Source organism: Corapipo altera, unplaced genomic scaffold, assembly GCF_003945725.1.
Source record: "Corapipo altera isolate COAL_440 unplaced genomic scaffold, ASM394572v1 52, whole genome shotgun sequence".
Lineage (NCBI taxonomy): Eukaryota > Metazoa > Chordata > Aves > Passeriformes > Pipridae > Corapipo > Corapipo altera.
This window is the reverse complement of record NW_020884930.1, coordinates 1,653,563-1,670,626: the sequence shown is the minus strand read 5'-3', so window position 1 is coordinate 1,670,626 and position 17,064 is coordinate 1,653,563. Positions and strand designations below refer to the sequence as shown.

The following is a 17,064-nucleotide window of genomic DNA, read 5'->3' as shown; positions in this document are numbered from 1 at the left end:
TGTTCCAAGACTGAAAATATTGTACCTTATGTTCAAGTAACAATTGAACCGATTACTTGAACATTTTGGTTAGAAATAAAAAAGTAAAACAAACAACTTCAACATACCCTTGAGCTTCTGAATAAAATTAAGTTTCTGAAAACAAACAGTAATGCTGAAGTACAAAACATGATGTATAGATTGGGAGTTCTACTGCACGGAACATGCCTGTTGCAGTTTGCACTACTCCTACAACATTTTGAACGCACTAATAAATAAATGCATGCACATGCACTGAACAGCAACTTAAATCTCATAAAAACAGCTACACAACCAACGGACTAATTAATGTTCGTAGCAGATGCTATGTAAATTCTTCTGAATGCCATAAATTATGCCCATCAAATATTCAGCCAACCTTTTCAGAATCTGAAATTTAAAACTGAAGACATTTCCTGAGCCAATAGTTAGGATACCTGTTAGCACAGTTAGTAGTTATTTCTTTTTTGTTTCAAGGATGTCAAAATTTGTTTTGCTTGACATATTTGACCCATCTAAGCCAATTTTTAATACTTATTCCAGACAAGAGAGAAACTTTTTTTCCATGTATGTTCCCCTGGACACACAATAGTGCTATGGAACCATGTGATAAAATTGCACATATATATTTTTCCCAGTAGAACTAGGCAGCTTGCTCCAGATGAAAGGGTCACATTTTCAACACACAAAAACTTCACTGAGTGCAAACACACTCACATGGAACATAAAAATGAATCCAGAAGATAAAGAATTACCTTGGTTTGTGCATTGCTGGGGATACACAAATTAAGACATTAAAGAGGTGAAAAGCCACTCATGGAAAAATTGCAGGTTTTACTTACTATGACAAACAGCCCATTATGCATGCAACTGTGTGCACATAAAAGTGTTAAAAGTACTGTTTAATCCTTCAATAACATTATAATACAATTCTGCATTTTAATGTTTGAAGTGATAGTTCCTGCATTTCTAAGTCAAGGTATAATCCTACTGCTGTCTGCAAGTCCACTATTCCAAGTCAAGTCTATTTCCTCCAGACATAAACCTACACTTCTGAGGTAAAATTTGACAAAACAGACTTTATTAAAATGATGGTAGAGCTGAGAATAACTCTTTATACATATATTTAGATGAATGGTCTATACTTCTAGTATGGCTGCTTACTGAAAAAGAGAAATATATTTACAGTATACAGAGATTTAAGAGCTGTCATAGCTATTCTGGGGAAAAGGGAAGTGGAAATGAATGAGTGAGAAAACACGGAAGCAGTAAGGGAAGGAGGTTCTGGGCTTGTAAAGTTGCTCATTAGTCTCCTCTATAAATATGTATTTAAATCCATCTAGGTGCTTGTAACACCCAGATCCCTGTGGTTGCTAAGCATTTTCCAGGACTGCCTCAAGTCATATGACTAATATCTGCCACATGCAAATCATGCTCTCAGTTTTCCTTCCCAGAGGAAGAACAGCAAGTATAGTGATTTGTTTCATTTGGGTTTTTTGTTTTCTTTTTCAAATGCTAATATATTAGATTTCTAACATAAAGAGCTTAAATGGCATTTTGATTCGTTATTTAGCTTCAATTCCACCCATAAAGGGGATTTCTGAACAGTCAGAAGCTAAACACAATTTATTCGAGATAAAATTTAAAGATACAAAGCACTAAAGACGAGTCCTGGTAGAACTATCACTTCACAGGTTTGGTTCATTTCCTGACAGAAAGTCCAGTTTTATATGAGGAAAAAAAAGTTGCTAAAACTGGTATTCATAAATTATATCTGGTCCACATCTGTTATGCCTGGTATATTAGGCAGTAAGTATATTAAGAATTTCATTAGCGTTACCTGTTGCACCAGTAACAAAGTATTACAAGATCCATTACATAGAATAAAGCATATACTAGCCTTTACCATGCATCTTTCAGTATACAGTATCTTAACACCACCAATATTGGTTGATGCAATGCTACAACTATACAACCAAAATAAGAAACTGAATCGGAAGTTTCAAAGATACTTGTGTTCAACTCGTTTCCCAAACTTTCAAAGACCAACTTCTACCAGATAATGCATCAGAAATGCACATTGTTTGCTTTTTTCCCCCCTAAATCATGCATGTGTATCTGTGACTTACAAATAAGAAACCTAAAACTTTCAATTCAACTTGAAACAAAAAGAAGCAATAACCAGAATAACACATTTCCCCTTTATTATATATTCTCACATTTAATGCATTAATTTATACACACATTTAATACACATTACCTTGATTGACTTATCCATGTCACTGTAACATAGAGAATTGAGAGAGATTTTAAAGGGCCTCCAAACAGGATTCAGGTTATTTTTAATGACCTGTTAAAAAAAAAAAAAAAAAAAGCCAGAACAACAGTGTTCACAAGACTGGAAGGTAGTCATCAGAATGGGTCATACCTTCATGCCATGATTTTTGTATGCAAAAAAGCAGTTGACTAATGCTGCTGTCAATGCACTCTGAATCCTAGTATATAACATATAAACAAACTACTCTTAACATGCAATACCATCATTCAAAAAGAGATGGTCTTTTTCAGCTCTGTATTTTTCTAGACTTCACTGTCAACCACTGTATCCTTCAGACACTACACTGAAAAAAAATAAATTTATCTTTACACAATTAGATATTGGTTGTTTTCTTTTAATAAACACACATATATACATATATACACACACATATAAAGACATGACTTACCAAAAAAAGTGTGGAACAATATCACACTGGAATTTCTGAATACATCAGTGCACTGGAGGTTGCAATTCACTTACTATTTATTCTGAAATGCCATTTATGGAAATATTTCCTCAAGAAATTCATGGTATAGTAAATAGAAAAGTGCATGAGGATAAAAGGCCTCTCAAGCTGAATGCTAAATAAGTGTTAGGATCGTCAAAATTTATCACCTGGTAAGTATCTGTAAATATACCCAATACACCAAATAATGATCTTATAAAGAACCAGAAACTACACACAACATGCACTACTTGATTAATAATACCTAACAGTAGTAATACTTCCAACACTGTAGGAGTGCTGAGAAAGAAATCTCTCTCTTGAAAATGAAAATAATAAAAATAGTAGTTAGTACCAAAAAGAGGGTTTTTAAATCTGTAACATAAAGAACTAATCCACTAGGCTAGAAAACAAATTCTAGATTTATTACTGAAATTGGTGACTGAAATTCTCATGGAAAAGACACAGCTTAAACAGAAGAAGCACCTCATGAGAGAAACTATTTTTAGAAGTCTGACACAAAAAGGATTTATACTTCCTCAATATTCATGCTTCAAAATGAATATGGTCATCACTTTCAATGTATTTCAGCTGTGACTAGACCCTGAGCTTCCCCTACAGTCAGATATTTTGAACCTGCTCTTACCCTGACAGTTGTCTCTGGCCTACTATACGTCCTCCTGGGTGAAGGGCTGCTGCTGCTCAAGCACATTTTTCCTCACCCAGCATTCTCCTTGGCTTGCCCTTGCTATGCAAGCATTCAGCACAATTACTTTCATTAGTAAACTGTACAGCCAGGTGACACTGGCATGAATGCCTAAGTCCTACCCCAGCACTGGGTAGAATGGAGACAAATATCCCTGTGTGAGTGTGCAGTACCTTTTCAAAACGCTTGTTTTCTCCTAGACGGCAGAAAGTTAAATAAAAAAACCAAAGTATTTTCCTTTCAAATAGGATGGCATAAATCAAAATCAGAATAATGAGAATAAGATAGATTTTTTCTATGAGAAAAAAAACAAAACAAAAAACAATGAAAGAGCTAATGCAATTTCTAACTGGTCTGCATGTCAACTCCCAGGCCATTCATTTATTTATGTAAGGCACTGTATCTTTAGTGCTGTAACACACTGGAAATCAATTAACTTTAGTTTCTTGGTTAACTGAAAATATCCTACCTCTGTTCTGTGAACCATCACCCAGCTTCCATCTCCAGTCTGCTTGTGGAATTCCAGATAAGGATCTGACTTTCCAAAAAAATCCTATATTTAAAGAACATGCAATTATCTCAGAATAGCCTGTAGAATGAATATCATTAAATGCTAGTTAAAACACACTTAGGTTAAGAAAAAGTAAATTCAGGGAACAAAAGCTTTAGATGAAGAAATACAAGTCTGATTATATTACCACTTGAGAAAAAGAGAAAGAAAATGGGGTATGTCCTTCAATTTAGGATAAAAGTCTCCACATACCAAATACTTGACAGTTCAATTAAAAGAATACTTGTAACTATTACAATGGATAGATAGGAAATTAAGGATTTCATCCACTTCGAAAGAAGTATAATCAAATCAAAAGGCAAAAATAAAAACATTTTTTTCAATTTTCTTTTTAATTTGGCTTTATAAGTCCTTCTAAACACAGTAATTTTAGCCAGCCCCAATATATTTAATGTAACAAATTTATACACACCAAGTACACTCTTTACCATTTATTTCAGAGACAGGTAACCATTTATATAGCTACTAAAACCAATGGATATACCAAAACTCCCTTATATTTATGAATAAATGTAAAGATTTACATCTAAATGGGACTATTCATGGACTATCCCTGCAATGCACTTTTCTTACTCAGAAATACATTATAATTCATTTCAAAACAGTCAATGAAATTACTCTGTAGCAATCTTTCTTCAATTTTGTTTTTAGCCTAAGAAATATCTTAATGGATTTCATTATTTAAGCAAAAATGAGAATGAAAACTTAAACATTTCCTGCTTTGACAAGATTCTGATTTTACTACTTTATCAAAGAAACAGCAATCATTTAAATACCTTATTGTCCAGTTTCCTTGCTTCTACTTCCAATACAACCACCCTGTTATCCTTCACTTCTTCTGCTGTAATCTAGGTAGGTAAAACAAATACTTATTTTTCATTGAGGAACTAAATAGTTTTATCATATTCAGAACATTCCTATAACAGGTCCACTAAAAAAAATAATGTTTTCTCACAAATGAAGCATAAAAAAAATGGGAGAGAGGAACAATTTCATTTGATATTGGGATTCCATGCCATTTATTTACCATAGATGATGGCACTGACAAAGATATTCCCCAAACAGTAGCAGAGCAGATGCCCTAATCATTTTGATGTATGCAATGGGACTTATAATAGAGAAGGTGGGCTGCTGTTGGATGACAAAGTTATATTAATGGAGGGAAAAAAACCACTTTACGATATTTTTTACAGCACTATAGAATAGACACATGGTGTCAAAGTCACTAATCAACCAACTAAAAAACAACCACAAAAACATTTAAGGATAAAATCAGAAGATATTTATTTCCTTAATTGTCTTACCATAATGCTTCCTCTTCCAGCAGGTTTGCCATTTTTAAGTACTAACGGTTTAGTTAGAGTCCTGCTAGAAACTATCTGCCAAGACAAAATTTCAGTATCAAGCATTACTAATGCAACTTAATAGATTTTCAAAGGAATGAAATGAAGTAGTGAGGTATTTTCATTTTAAGAATTTTTCCTTTATCCTGAAGATGGAAGCATTGCATTTACTTCCCATAATCTTCTATAAATAAACAGGTAATAGCTGACACACTTCAAAATTTTAAAATACATGTGCAGATGAACATACGCAGAGCTTCAGGAGTAATATGAAATTAAATATTTTCTGGGAACATGATACAAATACATGGACAAAGATAACATCCTAAGTTCCAATCTCAAATTGTTCTTAAGGTTTTTATACATACCCTTCAAATACATTCAAGGTATATCTCATAAATGGCTTCAGCAAACAGATTTGTAAACACAATGTCTGTCATGCAAACAAATAACAACCTCTGCCCTGCACTCTTTCTCGCAGATTTTATTTTACCCTATTAAAGTAATTCTTCTTCAGAAGTATGTCTACTCATTCTGCAGGTTCTTCTTTACCTTAAAAATGATTGATTAATTTTAAGTTGATACTGAATTGCATTTCACAATTCTTCCATCTTCATAATGCACTTAAAATAAAAATACTTCAGACACAGGGCAGGAAAAATCCCAAGACAACTCTCCCAAGAAGTGCCTTCAAAGAATCTATTCAAAAGAACAAGTTAAAAAGAAGCTGCCCAATTCTGATAGAACCAATAGTAGAATATGGTTGGAAAATTGGAGTAAAATCTGCAGCTGGCAGAACTAGGATCACTGCTTGCATTGACTGGAAAGCAGACTACAAGGATAATATGGCCCTTGTGAACACTCATATGTTCTTCTACACCAATTCTCTTTTTATGGAGCATAAAAAAAAATAGAATTTGAGTATTAGAGTAAGTAAACAGCAATTACTACTTTGTGCTGATTGACAGTCCACTTACTTTCAGATAGCAATCTAACAATTTCCATCCTAGAATACATTTCAGGGCATCATCTCAAGACCTTTTGCAAATAAAATGTATATTCACTGAACTGAGGCTTGAAAAAATAAGTTAAGGGAATCCTATTCAACTTAAGAGTACTTCAACTACACAAGAACATAGGTGAAAGTTGGTAATGATTTTTGATAACTCATATTTTCTCAATTCTAAGGCAAACCATCCCCATACTTACTTGTCCCAGGGTACATTCAAATTCTCCTAAGAAGTCATCATCACTCAGATCAAAGGTTTTGTTGTCAATGTCATATATTCCAAACTTAAGTTTCTGAACAATCTCAAAATAATAATCAATTAAAAATTTCTTGGCAAACTTTGGGTTCAAGGAATTCTTAATTCTTTCTGTGCGATCAACCTGCAATTAGAAAGATACCAGTTTTTCCAGGATTTCACAAACTAAACAAACAAGCATGCAAATCAAACAGCATTTTATTAAAGATGTTCAAAAGTTCTTACTATAAAGTACAAAGCTATATCTTCCTACAAACCTTTCATCAAATACAAAATATATCACAAAATATTATATTTTATATACACATCATATTACAAAAACCACTGCTGTAAGTAAGGGATATTTGAGAACCTGTTTTTCATCACTCCCTCCCTGCAGGAATACCTATTCCTGCATAGGGAAGACCAACATAGAATTGCATATTGTCAAATCCAGGATGAGACCCTAGTTTTGGAGTACCGTATTTACAAAAGCCCACCTACTCACTTAGAAAGCTTTTCTGTTGGGCCACATATGGCTGGGGGAATGGTGTTAAAAATCATACAGGTGTAAGTATTTAATAGAAAACAACCATTAGTGTGCTGCCTGTATAACTATTAGAGACATAATCTAATGAAAAGTATTCAGAGGTGCTGGTGTAAAATTAAAATATTTTAATGAAATCATACGCTACAGCGTTTTAAAAGCTCCAACAAGTTAGAATGTGTTTTTAGCAGATTCATGAGAAGCATCAGATTGTACCTCATACCACTGCTGACCACTTGTGTTCTGGAGAAGCACACACAGAGGGTCTGACTTGGAACCAACATCTTTATCCAAGAGATTGGTGCAGGCAATACTCAGCTCCACCTTTGTCACGCACTGTGCCGCCATCTGTTAAGCTGGAAAGCAGCGACAGAAATCATTATTTTTTAAAGTGACTAAAAAGTAAACAATTGAATTGTCACAATGCATTAATTCTCTATCCGATCACTAGAATTGTTAGCTTGTCAGGAGTGATGATTTGAGCCTAAAAATGCAAATTTAAGGACTTATGATGTACCAACATTACAATATTATTAACATCTCACTCTTGGCTTTGCCACACAGGTAGAAAAAATTAAATTCAAAAATCTGTACACAAAAAAAAAAAAATATCAGGTTTCTTAGAATGCTTGAGGAACTAAATGAAAAAGGGGATACACCTCAAAGAAAGCACAGTGGTTTGAATTGCTGACAATAAAACTTTACAGGATTTAATTCAAAGCTTGTGAAGTCCACATGAATGCCAGTATCCTATAATGTAGATATTAATCATAATTCAGTGAATAAGGAAAAAAGTCATATGATATACTCCTCCATCAAACTTTTAAAGCAAAATGCTGAAACCACGAGCACAGTAGAATCAGAAAAGGAGTTTAGTTGGGTAACAGGTGATCTCGCTTCAGTAAACCTACAAAAACAACTACAAATTTTTATAATAGGGATAAACACTTTGAAGTCAAGTAGTAACTGAAAATTAAGAGGAACTGCTCTTTCTGGAGATTCATTTTAAAAAAAAGAACAACAGAAAGCCTTCTTACATTTTCTCTTTAAGTATCTCTATCATTTTCCACTGGAACTAAGACCAGCAAATATTACAAACCTACAGAAACGACTTCATTCCCATGCTGGGACAACCTGCATTTGCAAGCCCAATTAGGTCTGAGCAGCAGATTATTTTATATATATATACAAATATATAAACATATATATACCTATATATAAATATACATATATATATATATATATATATATATATATATATAAAAACCCCTCTATAATTATACACTTCAAGGATACAGGCGAAGCAGACTATCTTGGAAGTTCCCAAGCCTCTTTAGTTTCAGGTTTTCCTTCTCTCCAGTAAGTAAGTCTACAGTCTAGACAAAGTATCCCTCTGGATTAACTTATCTTGAAGTTGCATCAAACACTCAACAGAAGAAGGCAGAAGAAAAGGTATTTGCCTCTATTTAGCCAGTTTACTTGCATCATATACATGGCGTATTTGAACTTGAAACTATAGTTAACCCAACCCATTTCTCTCCCTTTCATTGTATTCATAAGACTTTTCATAAATAAGAATGGGTTTTTCTAGAGGCGAAAAGGGAAAGGAACATAGAAAATAGGAAGAACAAACCTAAAACAGGAGAAAAAACCCACTGTGGGGTCTGAGGGAATTTTCCAGAAGCTTCTTGTACTCCTAGGGCACACTTCACATGGTGCCTCTCATCTCTGTTTTGCTCTTAGTGATGGACTTTTTGAGACTGAAGTACATATAAATTATCTATAATAGAATCACTCAAACATCCACAAACATTTTATTTTTAAGATTCATGGAAATTAAAGATTAATGGAAATCCTCCTGCATCTCCCAAACACCTAAATGTGATTTCATCTTTGAGTATCTTTTGTTCCCAGTTTTAGTCATTGTCCTTGAGGGGAAAATGAAGCTCTAAGCATTTGAATAGTTTTTAAATCAATGGTTTTTTAGGCTTAGAAAGCATACCTCTTAAAAGCAGCCTGCCCCTTTTTTTCTGGTTTTCTTTTTATACTGGTATTTTCCATTCCCTATTACTTTCCTGGCTGCCAGGCTGAGCTCTTTAAGGCAGTGCCTTTCCCACAGAATCCAGTGCAGACCAGGACATGACTCCTTAATGGCTGTTTCCAGGAAAACAACTTTCTGCTGACAAAATGATGCTTTAACACCTGCTGCAACAGCAAGTAAAATAGGTTTTCATGAAATTCAACTGAATTCAAACTTGAATTGAGAGCTATTTCTCAAACCAGTTAAAATTTTCTTGCTTCAACTTGCCTGAAACTTCTCATTATTTGGAGTCCTTGAAAGCACTTGCAGCCATATTTCTTTTGTCAAGGTAGTATTTCCAAAATCACTGGTAAATGGATAGCATCCAGTCACCCTAAAAATATGCTGAGTTTTTTCTTCTTTGCCTCTGTGTGTGTGTGTGTGTACACATGCCCTACTTCTCTTATATATCAAGTATTTTCTCACATGAACACACTGATTCTGTTACTTACTCTCCTCCTCCCTGTCATCAATTCTCCCACTATGCATCTCATGCGGAAAAAGAGCAGATTTAGCAAAAGAGGTGCTGTGCAAAAAGCATCCTTCAGCACGGAGAGAAGAAAAATAAAAAGGCTGCTTCCCTTCCCTGGAACACAAATGCTCATTTGAGATGCAATAATTGTATCCATATTAGATAAAAGACAACTTGTAACAAGAACATGCATTTATCCAGGTGGAGGATACTCTACTTAAAACCCAGATACCAAAGCAAAACTTCCCAAATGCAAAATATTCTAGATACCTGACTAGACTACTTGCACATTTGGGATTCTGGAATAACTTTATCTGGACAGGTTATATTGTTTGGGCTCTGGTAGGATGAGTTTTGACTGCCAGTAAGTTACAACACATAACAAGAGATTCACTTATTTAATTAGTTATTGTTATTAAAGTAGCTATGCTCCCCATTGGCCAAATTTAATTAAAACCTCTGCTTTTCTGAAGCTGTCAACTGTTTGTCTTCCACGCAGGGTACACCATAAAGGGAGGTAAAACATGCCAGAATGTGTCCAGATGATGGCTTAACAGTGCTTTGTATAGGAATAGCTTTTATGACAGTAAGAGCATATCAGGTTTTATATATATTACATATACATAAAATTCTGGGCAGGAAAAGATTGAAAATTACTACATAAATTGTAAGGTGGAACTTGTGACATTCAGACTCTGAACTGCAGCAATGTATGGTCACAAGGGAGATAAAATCCTATGTCAGGTTTGGGCTGCTCAAGAGTACCATTAGGTCAACTAAGTATATGACAAGTCTTTCTGCTTGAGTTGTCATTATCAAAGCAGAAATGTACGTCAAGGACTAGTCTTGTCCTGCAGTTCTACAGATCATAATGTTCTCTGAATTCCACGGATGATTCTATTGAAGATAAGTGGTAACGCAGCCACTGCCTGTTTTTCAACAGAAACTAGAAACATGGCTTTCTACCTGGAAAGGAACAGATCTATTATCAGAATAATCTAACAGCACAGTTGGGAATTGTCAGACTGCAGCAATCCTCTCAATGCTGCAATGTCAGAGGACAGTACTGGCTTGCCCAGATAACTTTCCAGAGCAGTACAATGACACATTCATAATTACAGGTGCTTCCAATCTGACAAGCAGACATATATAACTACAAGAATACAAAAAGACTAATGAAGTGAACACTGCTCTGGTTCCATTTCGCATCACTGCCTTTAGTCACAAACCTGTTCTGATGCAAGTTATGATCATCATACAACATTTACTAGTTCCTGTGAAGTGCTAATGATAATAGACCAAAAATCTGTAATTTGCAGATACCTCAGGACACAGAAAAGCCACAAGAAACGTGCTAATAAAGTCTATTCCTCATTAGCTAATCTTCTCACTGTGACACTATGCTTAAGCATTTTATGTCAACTGTGTGCTAGACTGAAAAAGGCAGTAACATATACAATCAGTGCTCTGATCCTTCTTGGATTATTAAGTAGTTCCCATGAACCTGGGCAGATAACAAAAAGGAAATAGATTAATTATTCAGACAGACTGTAAAAACGAAAGCCTTGACCCAAGCCTAAACCTGAAATAATGCATATGAAGCTTTACTGTCTTCAACATTCAGTGCATGCAATTCTTCAGTCTCTGTTCTTTCAGACAGGACTAAGATAGCATATGTGCAAACAGAAATTTTTGTGGTAAATATCTCTAGGCCTGTATTTCTGAGAACCTCTTCTATTGCATCTCAGACCAAGCAATAACAGTACTCCTTGCAACAGCCTTTCACAAGAAGGGTTCCAGTAAAGAGCTGGCGCAAACATGAACAAGGCAAGATTTGAATGAAAGTAACCTGGGAGACAACATCCATCTAACAATATAACCTGTTCTATCCTCTATCTCAGCACAGACCTCTAACATCTCTTGATAAGAGATGCACATGCAAAGAGCAGAGAATGACATCATACTCCCAGGAAACACATCTGCTGCAAGAAGCTGACAATGAAATCATGGCAAACAGATGCTTGTTCCACTGATGGGGCTAGTAGTGACACAACTGCTAGTGATCTTGGACTACTTATATATAAATATCTCTTTTTAAAAATCTCAAGATAACCCTTCAGTTCTCAAGGAAACTGACCACCCCACAGGAAACTGACTTTTTATACAGTTACAAAGGCTAAGACTGTTTCACAACCCAATTTCAACACTGCATTTGAAAAAAAAAAAAAAAACACAAAACCAAAATAACCCAAAAAACCCAGCTTCTCTAAAAATCATACCTCTAAATCTGAATTCTTCCCCCTCTTTTTATTTTGTTTACAGGGAACAAAGCTGGTAAAATTGTCCTGTGGCACTAGCTGATGTGCTGACAAGATGAGTAACGGAAGCACCTCAACTTGCGTAATTTTGTATTTGAAGAATCACACAAAACCTGGAGTGCAAGCTGCATCTTTTATCTACTTCTAGAGTGACAGCTATATCTATCTTGGAGGGTAGGAAGGCTCTGTAGAGGGATCTGGACAGGCCGGATCAATGGGCCAAGGCCAATGATATGAAGTGATAACGTGAAGTGCCAGGTCCTGCATGTGGGTCACAACAATCCCTGTAGTGCTACAGGCTTGGGAAAGAGTGACTGGAAAGCTGCCCATCGAAAGGGACCTGGGGGTGCTGGTCAACAGCAGCTGAACATGAGCCAGCAGTGTGCCCAGGTGGCCAAGAAGGCAAGTGGCATCCTGGCCTCTATCAGGAATAGTGTGGCCAGCAGAACCAGGGCAGTGATGGTCCCCCTGTACTTGACACTGGTGAGGCCGCACCTCAAATGTCCAGACCTGGACTCCTCACTACAAGAAAGACATTGAAGTGCTGGAGTGAGTCCAGAGAAAGGCAGCAAAGCTGCTGAAGGGTCTAGAAAGTAATTCCTATGAGGAGTGGATGAGGGAGCTGGGGTTGTTTAGCCTGGAGAAAAGGATGGTCAGGGAGACCTTATCACTCTCTACAACCACCTGAAAGGAGGTTGTAGCCAAGTGGGGGTTGGTTTCTCCCAGGCAACAAGCAACAGGACAAGAGGACATGGTCTCAAGTTGTCCCAGAAGAGGTTCAGGCTGGATATCAGACAGAATTTCTTCATAGAAACAGTTGGTAAGAATTAGAATGGACTGCCTAGGGAGGTGGTGGTGCCACCATCCCTGGAAATGTTTAAGAAACGACTGGATGTAGAACTTAGTGCCATGGTCTAGTTGACAATGTGGTTTTCAGTCAAAGGTTGGACTCGATGATCTAGAAGGACTTTTCCAACCTATATGGTTCTATAATTTTCATATTCACTATTTACTATGCATGAAGGAATTAAAGCATTCTGAACTGAACAAGGGAGATTATGCTGACAAAACCCTAATGACCACACAACTAATTTACTGGGGATTATGCCAAACAAAAATAAGAGCTAATATCTGAGAAATCTGAGGTATATGAATGCGTGAGAAGGAGATACAGTTTTCTCTATGAGAAATGAATCATCTACTTTTTATAAGCCTCATGATACTCAGGCAGTGCAAATATTTATCTACTGCATTGGTAGCACAGTGGTATAACAAGTCGGACAACTATTTGCAGACTTTCCTATATATAAAAATCTATCATTAAGTTACATTGCCAAACAACATGTTTAGAATTCTATTTTTAAGAAATCCCACTACTCAGAAAATACTAATTTGACTTCTAGGACACCTCTTCACAAAATGACTTAGAAACAGTCATTTCTAAATATCCTTCTGTTGATTTTTTTTTAATTCCTGTATATGCGTGTTCACCCTTTAGGCACATCTTTAATGCTGAGGGATCTTCCCAGCATCTTCCCCGCACAAAAGTATCACAAGAACCTTAGGTAACATTTTGATTCAAGTGAGCTAAACTATAAAAGGTAGTATTGAGCCTTTAGCAAGAAAATTAAGACAGATAGATCTCCTGACTTCAAAATTTAGTTATTTTAAGCATACAGCAGCCAACCAGGGCAACATGTATTTCCTCCATATATGTTCTATGCTTTATCAGAGTATCTTAACACCATAGAAAACAATCTATCGACTATGCGATGTGAATAGCATCTTAAATCATGTATTCTTCATTGCAATTTCTCTGTGTAGAGTCACCGACTGACTGAATACATAATTAACATTACCCAGAAGAAAGAAAAACTTTTATCTCACTAAAACTTGTTGTGTTTTATATATTAAGATGCAGGTGACCACACGTTTCAGACTACTCCTTCTCACACATTGTTTTTTAGGCATGTTGTGACACTTCACTGTTACAAATACCAGTTCTTAAAAATGGTAACTTACCTCAGAGGTCTGCCTCTGGGCCTCTCAGCAAAAGGCTAAAACTTCAACCAACAGGAGCACTAAAATGTGAAGTGAAAGGAAAATAAAACTAAGAATTGTTATTCCCATATATCAATCAAAGTAAGAGGGTTGAATGCATAGAGTTTTAGGAACTACAGTTCCTCCTAAAATAAATAACCTGTCTAACAGTTTTATGTCTCCATGACAGCAGCATTGAAAAGATTACTTATGGGAAACTCAGAGTCTTTGTCACAGAACCGTATATATTGGACGTTTAAAAAGTCCAGCAAGAAAAGCCCTTTAAGATTTTAAAAACAAATATCAGATTACAGGTTTTGTCCTATTCATTTAATATGTTTTTTTCCAATAAGGTGACAGTTGTTTAGAGTAAGTAGATCAAATTCAGTGGCTCCCAATGTGGTTTATGCTCTAAGAAACCTAAGCTTTCTTATACTGCTAAAGGATGCCTAAGAAAAATCCATAAAAACAGTATCCTACAATGGTCCAGCATATTATTTATCTTGCTATAAACAACATCTTGAAACACACACTCACAAAATTATACTTTTTTATAGCCCAGATGTATTTCAAACCTTCCTATATGCAAACCAAGAGCTCTCCAGTCAGCTGTCTTCAATTCTGTATCACAGCAGCTACTTGCAGTCAGCATTCCCTGTGCCTGGCAGGCATCACACATGCTCTGTATACCCATAGGCAGTGGCTCTGAACACAGGCACACAGCAATCATGCTAAATCCTGGAACGATCAGATGATTGCACATATGCTAATCACCTACCATGAGGACTTTGGAACAACCCCTCTGGATATGGGCAGCATCAGAACCAAATTGCCATGACTAGAACTAATTCAGCTGTGCCTTGTATAAAGCACTGAGTGAACATGTGCATTTTATTCCACCTCCGGGGTGGAATGGATCTACAGGATAAAGTCTTCTTTCAACCACAGTAGAAAGTATTAAGCAAGTGATCCAAACAACTAAAGACTATTTCTTAAACAGAAGGTTGGATCCAGAACCCAGTCCCAAAATTCCTATATTCAGAGATCCTTCAAACACTTAACAATGCCCTTTTTCACATGCCTGAGCAACAGCATCTCAACTAAAGATAAACCACAGAAATCAAACAGAATTACAGAATTGATGGAAAAGACCTTTAAAGTTATAAAACAATAAAGAGCACTGTAATTCCACTTCCTACTTGTTTGCACAAGCCACACCACAATTTCAAACGTGATATTAGAAGGGGATATTATTAATCTTTGCCTAACTGATCTAAGAACAGAAGCAATTTTGTTGGGTTTAACAAAACTAGTATCTATAAATACTAACACAATCATGTATTATTTATGTTGCAATAGGATCCTGGCTTTCACAGGAAAATAAACAGGAAGGGAAAAAATGTATCTTCCTCCTTCACTTTGCCCCTAAAGGTATTTCCTCTAGGAAACCATGGTAATGACAGCACCTGTTCCTAAATCAAATAAGATTAAAAAAAAAATTAAACTCCATCTCAGGTATCTGTGGAGTTGAGATTTTAGTTTTTGGCGTTGTTTGGACTAAAGAGCTACTGTGGCTTCCCTCTGCCTTCAATTCTGAAGAAATGTTAATGTCCTGGGCATAACAGAAGGCTGTACAAACACTGCAATACCGCACTGCTACCTTGGCATTCTGGTAGATGACATTTAACAAAATTAGTTATTCAGCTTACCAGAAACGGACTTTTGTTTTCAGCAAAACAAAAAATTAGTCCCAAAGTCATCTATAATGAATCTGTATCTATTAATTTTGAGATATTTAACACAAACATACTTGTTGCAAAAATACTGTATTCTTTCTAGCACCACAACAGAAAAACAGAAAGACCCCTTTCTCTTTCTCCTCGTATATCTTTCTTGCTCACTATTTCTTCTAATTCTTGTTGGTGTTCTGCATCCCTTTGAAACATCTTACCTCTGTGATTATACATCTACAAAGTTAAAATTTAAAGCTTCAACTCAAAAAAGAAAAATCTGGGATTAAGTTTGACTCTACTTCTACTAAACAAACTTTATGCAGCACCACAGAAACAAAACTCCCAAGGAAACAAATGTTTTGGAGGCAGGGCAATGCATATTACCTTGAAGATACTTAATGGACTTTGAAGACAGGAGTACGGAAGCAAAAGTGAAGAGGTTTCACATTTTCATTTTCCCCTAGTGGAAGAGCAAGTTATGACAACATGAACGTCATCTAAGGCTTGTCTTATATATATTATGCAATTGCAATGAAGCAAGAAAACAACCACCCACTCAAACAGCAGCTCAGGAAGAACACCATGTGGTTTTCAGGAACGATGCTGCATCTCAACAGACTCCTCACTAAGAGGTGAGGGTGCTTTTCAGAGCGGCGCTTATAGCGCCACAGAGATCGGCACTGCGGACTCAAACCTTCCGGCCTAGAAGTTCAGCTTCGCCGACTTTCGCTACCTGCGGGACGGCGGGTTAAGGGCGATGCCCTGAGCCCCGCAGCAGCACCGGGCAGCGCGCCCGTGTCCCGGCGCAGGGAGCAGAGCCGCACCTGGGGCACGTTCCACGAGAGGAAACGGCCGCAGGCGCCTGCAGCCCTGCCCTGCCCCGCAGCCCCAGCCCCAGCGCCGCACGGCTCTCACTGGACAAGGCTGGTGGGCCGAGAGCGCAAACCCCGCTGCAAATGGGCCGGCACACAGCCAGGGGACGTGGGCCGAAGCCGGCCCCTCCTCACCTGCAGCGGCGGCGCTTCCGCACCCCGAGCCCCCAGTCCCGAGCCCGCGGCGGCCCCGCCCGCTCCAGCCGGACACGCCCGCCCCACACCGGGGCGCAGGCGCAGAGCCCCCCGCCCCTCCCGCCCGCCCCGCGTCCCGGGCGGGCGGGTCGAGGCCCGGTGTGGCTCCCGCTCGGGGCCGTGCAATGCCCGGTGCTCGGCACAGCGGGCGGGCCGGCGG

General features: G+C 37.2%; 1 protein-coding gene across 3 annotated transcripts in view; it reads right to left on the bottom strand.

Annotated features, from left to right (window-relative positions):
* The window catches only part of CPNE3 (copine 3), a 47,469-nt gene that overhangs the window by 11,887 nt on the left and 18,518 nt on the right, over positions 1–17,064 (bottom strand). The window contains exons 1-9 of one of the 3 annotated variants that reach the window (XM_027659116.1): positions 16,845–16,915; positions 16,222–16,297; positions 14,087–14,145; positions 7,411–7,550; positions 6,613–6,792; positions 5,365–5,439; positions 4,837–4,908; positions 3,959–4,042; positions 2,279–2,368 (exon numbers count right to left, since the gene is read on the bottom strand). In XM_027659116.1, the coding sequence (XP_027514917.1) occupies positions 2,279–2,368; positions 3,959–4,042; positions 4,837–4,908; positions 5,365–5,439; positions 6,613–6,792; positions 7,411–7,542 (633 nt within the window). In that variant the 5' untranslated portion in view covers positions 7,543–7,550; positions 14,087–14,145; positions 16,222–16,297; positions 16,845–16,915. Of the gene's footprint in view, positions 1–2,278; positions 2,369–3,958; positions 4,043–4,836; positions 4,909–5,364; positions 5,440–6,612; positions 6,793–7,410; positions 7,551–14,086; positions 14,146–16,221; positions 16,298–16,844; positions 16,916–17,064 lie in introns of those variants that run through there. The other 2 variants (XM_027659117.1, XM_027659118.1) reach the window with 2 other exon arrangements.